The sequence below is a fragment of the Grammomys surdaster genome, unplaced genomic scaffold (genome assembly GCF_004785775.1).
Source record: "Grammomys surdaster isolate TR1022 unplaced genomic scaffold, NIH_TR_1.0 189, whole genome shotgun sequence".
NCBI lineage: Eukaryota > Metazoa > Chordata > Mammalia > Rodentia > Muridae > Grammomys > Grammomys surdaster.
The window spans coordinates 2,307,343-2,313,848 of record NW_021604634.1 but is presented as its reverse complement, the minus strand read 5'-3'; the positions used below and the strand labels follow the sequence as shown (position 1 = coordinate 2,313,848).

The following is a 6,506-nucleotide window of genomic DNA, read 5'->3' as shown; positions in this document are numbered from 1 at the left end:
AGACCAGGCAAGAGGATAGTGTGACCAGGCACAACCTGGGTCGCTGTCCCCTGCTGTCTTGCCGGTCTCGAGAGGTACTAGCTGGAGGCGCACTCTCTTAGCGCTGTCCTGGGCCAGCCGGTGACCCTAGGCTACCTATAGAGCCTGCTTTCCCTGACTGGCACAACTCCCCAGGGCACTCCGGTCCGTTGCACAGCGCCCCAAGGGGGTGTCCCAGTAAGTGATGGAACTGGCTACTCTGAACCTCACTGAAGGGAATGGAAGCGACCCAGAGCCTCCAGCCCTGGAGTCCAGACCGCTCTTCGGCATCGGTGTGGAGAACTTCATCACGCTGGTGGTGTTTGGCCTGATTTTCGCGATGGGCGTGCTGGGTAACAGCCTGGTGATCACCGTGCTGGCGCGCAGCAAACCGGGCAAGCCGCGCAGCACCACCAACCTGTTCATCCTCAACCTGAGCATCGCAGACCTGGCCTACTTGCTCTTCTGCATCCCCTTCCAGGCCACTGTGTACGCGCTGCCCACCTGGGTGCTGGGCGCCTTCATTTGCAAGTTTATACACTACTTCTTCACCGTGTCCATGCTCGTGAGCATCTTCACCCTGGCCGCAATGTCTGTGGATCGCTACGTGGCCATTGTGCATTCGCGGCGCTCCTCCTCCCTCAGGGTGTCCCGCAACGCGCTGCTGGGCGTGGGCTTCATCTGGGCGCTGTCCATCGCCATGGCCTCGCCGGTGGCCTACCACCAGCGCCTTTTCCATCGGGACAGCAACCAGACCTTCTGCTGGGAGCAGTGGCCCAACCAGCTCCACAAGAAGGCTTATGTGGTGTGCACTTTCGTCTTTGGCTACCTTCTGCCCTTACTGCTCATCTGCTTTTGCTATGCCAAGGTGAGTGGGGAGTGCTGGCCAGGCTCTTAGTGTCCCCTGACCCTGAGGAAACTTCATTATCTCCTCCCCACTCCTCTGCTCCATACTCCTTTCCATTTCGCTTTTTCTTAGCTTGCTTCAACATTATTTGTGGTGCAAAAAAGTTAACTCGGAGTTTGAGAGATAGTGGGGATGGGAGAGTGCATGGAGTTTGCAGTTCTGTTCTCCTTCAAGGGCATCACAGCCCTGCTCCTGCTCCTGATTGCCTCAGGGTTCAGAGAGGCAGTTGTATGTGTTGAATCTGCTGCTCAAAAGGTTAGAGCCCCCTTAGTTTCAGCACCTTTTAAACAAGATCTGTGGGCTCCAAGAAACTAACACAATGGGACAAAGGGAGCTGCAGAGAGTTTGTGCTCCCTCTAAGAGCCAGCCATGAGCCATGGTGGATTTTAGTCACCCCTCCTAGCTCTCTGCTGAGACCTTCTAGTGTGGTGGTCCCTGGAGCCATGTTCTTCCAACAAAGCACGTTGGCTCCTGCACCTCAGCAGGTTTTCAGAGTCCAGACTCTGTAAGTCTTCGCACATCAGGTCCAGGGCTTTGGGGTTTAGTTTAGCGTTCTAAAAACCAAGTGGGAAGCTCTTCTTCCCCATAGAGACCTGACTGAAGTCTCAGAGAACTATGGGTAGGAAGACAAGTGCTGTCTCCAGGGAAGGTTATATAGACAGTGCTAGACAGCAAGCAAGAACACACAGCTGGGGGAGCTGAGTGCTTATCTTGGCCTCGTGTATCAGAAAGGACTGGTGGCTCACAGTTCCTAAGGAATTACAGAGCACTGTGCATTTATGTTAAACAATAGGTACTTAAACTTCTTAGGTACTACTTATTGATGATTTATTAACTAAGAATGTATTGTTGGTGGTCACTTGATGTGGTTGATGGAGTAACCTCTGTCACAATATTTCCTTTCAGGGTACTATCAGAACCAGTCAAGCATGGGTAGAAAATCTCTACAATGCAAATTCTAAGATTTCCATGTAACTTTATCCTTCCCTGACTCCCAATCTATTTATCTGTGCCTGCAAGACCATACATAGCCTCCTGTGTAGAAAAGCAACGGTCTCTTACGTTCCACTCATAAGGCAAATCTGCCCCAGAAAAGCACATTTAAAAGAGGCCAACTTTCCCACCTTTATATGATCAGATTGTGTCTTTTTTTAATGACAGTATCACCTCAGTGAGTGCACTGGATCAAACTCACAATGACAGCGTTGCTAGTTGGAAGTAGCAAATGCAAAGCAAAAGCTGCTGTGCACCTGGAGTTGTGGGGTGTGGGCACACATCCATGAATGTGCCCAGTGAGCCTCTGGGTGGGAGCTGCTATCTCTATTTTATTAATAAGAAAAAGTACTTTCATAGCAATGCAACGACTGACCAGATGGAAAGGCTGTTAAGTGATTGAGGAAGTTTCAGAAGGTGACAGTCCATTCCTGGAGGACAAGAAGCTGGGACCCAGAGTCACAATTAAAATACTGGTTCCTTAAGTTCCTAATTGCCGCCTTGAAATGGAAACATTTACTTCTTCATTTCCTCCAAAGTCCTTGGGCAAAAACAGCAACAACAACAGAAACAAAACATTTCAATCTTTGTGGAAATAAAAAGGTAAGCATTTAGGGCTAGACAGTTTGTCATTAAAGAGTCTACAGAAGTCCCACAGAAGCAGAGCTTAAGAATTAATGAATAGATCATTTAAATATTTCTCATTCAGAAATAGTTAGCGTCGAGGCAAGTATTGCAGCTGGAAGCATCTTTTGAGTCAATGTTAATGTTTGCAAATTCATCCCAGGCCCTTGATTGATGGAAGTAAGGTACTTGGACTTGCCATTTTTCTGTCCAGCACTCAGCTGTGCCATCTAGCTAATGACTTTGAAACTTCATGTTGGGTGTGCCGAATTGGCTGTGTAAGTCCAAGGATGAGGCTGTCAGCCAGTGCAAGAAGTCATGGGCAGCCAGAAGAGCACTTGAAATTAATTACCTTGTATTTAATTAACATGTATTTTAGATTTTTCATTTTAAAAATAAATGAATGAATTGCATTCCTGGGATGATCTTTTCATCCATGTTTAATGAGACAGTTCTTTGCACCTGAAAGGCCCTGCAGGGCATATTTGAGTTCAAGTAGCCTGCTGCTCTGAAGATCTTCCTTTCTGTACTGTAGGCTTCTTACCTGCTGCCTTCTTCCCTCAGCATGCATTCCTGCTTAGAGCCCTCCTGGGCCAGAAGTGAGGACACACTCCTGTTATGCTCATTGTCTTAAGAGATGAAGTCATAACTGATCCCAGTGTCCCTCAATGGTAGGACCTTAAGATCTGTCACAACATGACACTGCGTACTCATAGCCTGAGATACAGAAGAGAATCAGAGCTAAGAAAAACACATTTAGGATCAACTCCATGGATGGTTCAGAAAATTCAATATTCTTCAGTGCTTCAAACTGCTGAACTGGACCCAACGTAGTTGACCTGATTGTTTAAACCCAAGTAACGCCAAGAAGTTGGCCACCGATGCTCATGTCCTTTAGCAGATTCTCTTGGTATCTCCCCTGTCCTTTCCCCTCCATGACCCATAGTATTGTGATCTGTGGTCTTTAGACAACTTCCTTTGGGAACTCAGCCTCGCTAGTGACTCATTATTATCTTCCAGGTTTTGCACTTAGCATACCTGTCAGAGAGAATAAGCTAGTTTTAATAAGTTTGCAAATATTAACGTCAATGCAAAAGATATGTTTCTAGCTAGAAAGAATAGTTGCCAAGAAGCCATTATGCTCTCTTGCCAGTGTCATACTGGGAAGAAGTGACATGAATATTGCTACTGCTGTTACTGATAGGGGTTCACGAGCATGCTGGCCATTGTCAGCTAGCTGGTCAGTCCTGATTCCATCAGCAGGCTCCAGGCTCCAGCCCCCACCTTCCTCTTACAAGTTTTTTTCAGATTGCTGCTATTGAAAACTTCTCTGTACTTTCTGTGGGTTGAACAGAACTACTCAGATGCTGGTGTATCAGCCAGTTATCCACTTGCTTCCATAGCAAGCAAAGACTCATTTGGCTGTGACATATTTTCAGGCATATTTTCAGGCAGCAAGAAATGTCTCAATAATGCAAGAAGTCTGAAGACATAAATTCACACTGGAGATGGCTGCTGGGGTGGCTGCTTTGGTGCTTGGGTAGAGAAGGCTGGTAACTGAACCCTAGGGTTTCTCAATTAGGACATGACTGATGGGTGGTGCTGCTTGGAGCTGAGTGGAGCAGACTTCGGCAGTAAGGCCAATTTGATTAAGTTATTTCCATGCCGTGGTGTTGGAGGGAAACATCCAAGTGGCTGGAACATGCATCCACTCCCCAAGCACTTCAAGTCTAGTCCATTCCAAGCTCCTTGCTGTTTACTCTACGTTCTCCACCAGAATAGGAAAATAGACCTGGGACCATCCCTGCAGGGTAGGCACTGTGGAGAAAGCACAGATTGTGAATTCCTATATATGATAGCAACGGTTATACTCACATCATTTCTCCAATATATGTCAGAGGGAAGAGAGCAGAAGGGACTTCTCAATTTATTAAAGCTAACTTATCTCCTTGACAGGTATGGTAATTGCAGAACCCATAGGATAGTAAAAAATCACCAGCAATGCTGAATTGCTAAGGGGATTGTCTAAAGACCACACGGTATTTGAATTATTCATGAAAGGAACCCTGCTGGCTCATGCTTTGCTCTAGAGCTGTGGTTCTCAGCATTCCTAACGCTGTGACCCTTTAGTACAGTTCCTCATGTTCCGGTGACCACCCCCTCCCAACCATAATATTATTTCTGTTGCTACTTCGCCACTGTGATTTTGCTTCTGTTAATGAATTGTAATGTAAATATTTTTGGAGATAGAGGTTTGCAAAAGAGGTCGTAAACTGCAGGTTGAGAACTACTGTCCTAGAGACATGAAATGGGAGTGGTTCGTGGATAGCACCAGAAAGTGTCTCACGACTGGGCAACCACACCAAACAGCTGTTAGATGTATTCTTTTACTTGTGCAGTTGGCTTTCTCCTCTGGATGCTGAACCTCCACAGCCTGGGTCTCTAGTTTTCAATGTGTCTCTGAGCTGCCTCTGGATCCCATGTATGTAGTAGGACCTGGTGAGTTTAGGCTTGTGGATTCTCAGACAGAAGAAAGACAGTAAGAACAGGAGACTGCATGAATAAGCCCTACCCCACCTCAGGAAAGGATTTTTGTTTTCAAGAAACTCTGAACCTGTTTTACATTCTCTATGGCTTTGTTCTCTATGGCTCTATCCACATCTGGGTGTGGTCGGTCTTTTCTGAACTCATTCAGCTACTTGGATTCAGAGCTGTTTTTTTTTTTTCTAAAATGCATTTCTATTTTTGCTCTTTTATAAGCACTAGCATTACCATACCCAAGCTCAGTGGTTGTCACTGAAAAAGAGGCAGTGTGTAAGTACGATCTGAAGTTAACCTGCTTTATCTGGTTATGTTTTGCAGGTCCTTAATCATCTGCATAAAAAGCTGAAGAACATGTCAAAAAAGTCAGAGGCATCCAAGAAAAAGGTAAGTAACAGTCACACACAGATGTGGTTTCTGTCTGTTTTTGAGAGCTTAGCTTATTTTTGTTTTAGATTATTCTAACATACAACCACAGGTTGGAAAACCAGTTGACTGAGATGGACCTTTTTGTGAACTGCCGTAGCTAAGGGGTGGTGTGGAGCATGAGTCACATCAGGAAGGGTGGCAGGTAAACACCAGACAGGGTAAGGAGGCCAGGAAAGACAGACTTCCAGAGGAAAGGCTCAGACTGGGGTGGGGGGGAACTCAGAGAGGCTGTGATGTTATTTACATATTTAGCATTCAACATCTTAGGAATGATTCAGAACTGTCAATTTGCTTCTCACAAGGGAGAGCATTGGTATGTCACTCTCTCAGCCTCAAGAGCAGATCACCAGCCTTATCTCTTCCCCAGACTTTGGCTGACCTTGGCATGGAAAAGACAGAAAAATTGCTGAGATCCTTCTTCTCTTTCCCTTCTAGGGAACTCCACCTAACACTTTCTTCTGCATAAGAATACTAAAAGCTCCTAATTTTCTGGGGTCCACTGCATTTTTATTCACAGAAGAAAACTGTTTTACACACTAGGATTAATTTCTCTTTTACCATAATGAAATCTATGTGATTTCTAGGTTTAGACAGTGGAATGAAATTATTAGACAATTTTATTAGAGGGAAGATAACCAGACATTTGAACCCACATGCATTACTGAAAGTATCTGTAAATACCCTTTTTCTTTCTAAATACTCATTCTGATCAGTTATATATGTTATATAAATAATCATCCAGATAATCTCATTTACTCTAAAGGTTTTGACTTAAGTACAGCCTGCTTTGCCTTTCCTGTTCATCCACATGAGTGTGGAGAAGACCCACTCCCCTCACATCTTTACATGTAACAATAGCTGTCCTGGAACCTGTGACACAGAACAGACCAGCCTTAAACTTGCGGTGATCTCCTGCTTCTGCCTCCCAGAGAGACTGATTTACTCCTGGTAGCTCAAAGTAACTTGCATTTGGGATACCATCATATATATATAT

General features: G+C 45.3%; 1 protein-coding gene across 1 annotated transcript in view; it reads left to right on the top strand.

The window, feature by feature from the left end:
* Galr1 (galanin receptor 1) overlaps nucleotides 1-6,506 on the top strand; it is a 14,784-nt gene continuing 8,278 nt past the window's right edge. Inside the window, exons 1-2 of the mRNA XM_028768985.1 lie at nucleotides 1-886; nucleotides 5,405-5,470. Coding sequence (XP_028624818.1) covers nucleotides 224-886; nucleotides 5,405-5,470 — 729 coding nt within the window. The 5' untranslated portion in view covers nucleotides 1-223. The remainder of the gene's footprint in view (nucleotides 887-5,404; nucleotides 5,471-6,506) is intronic.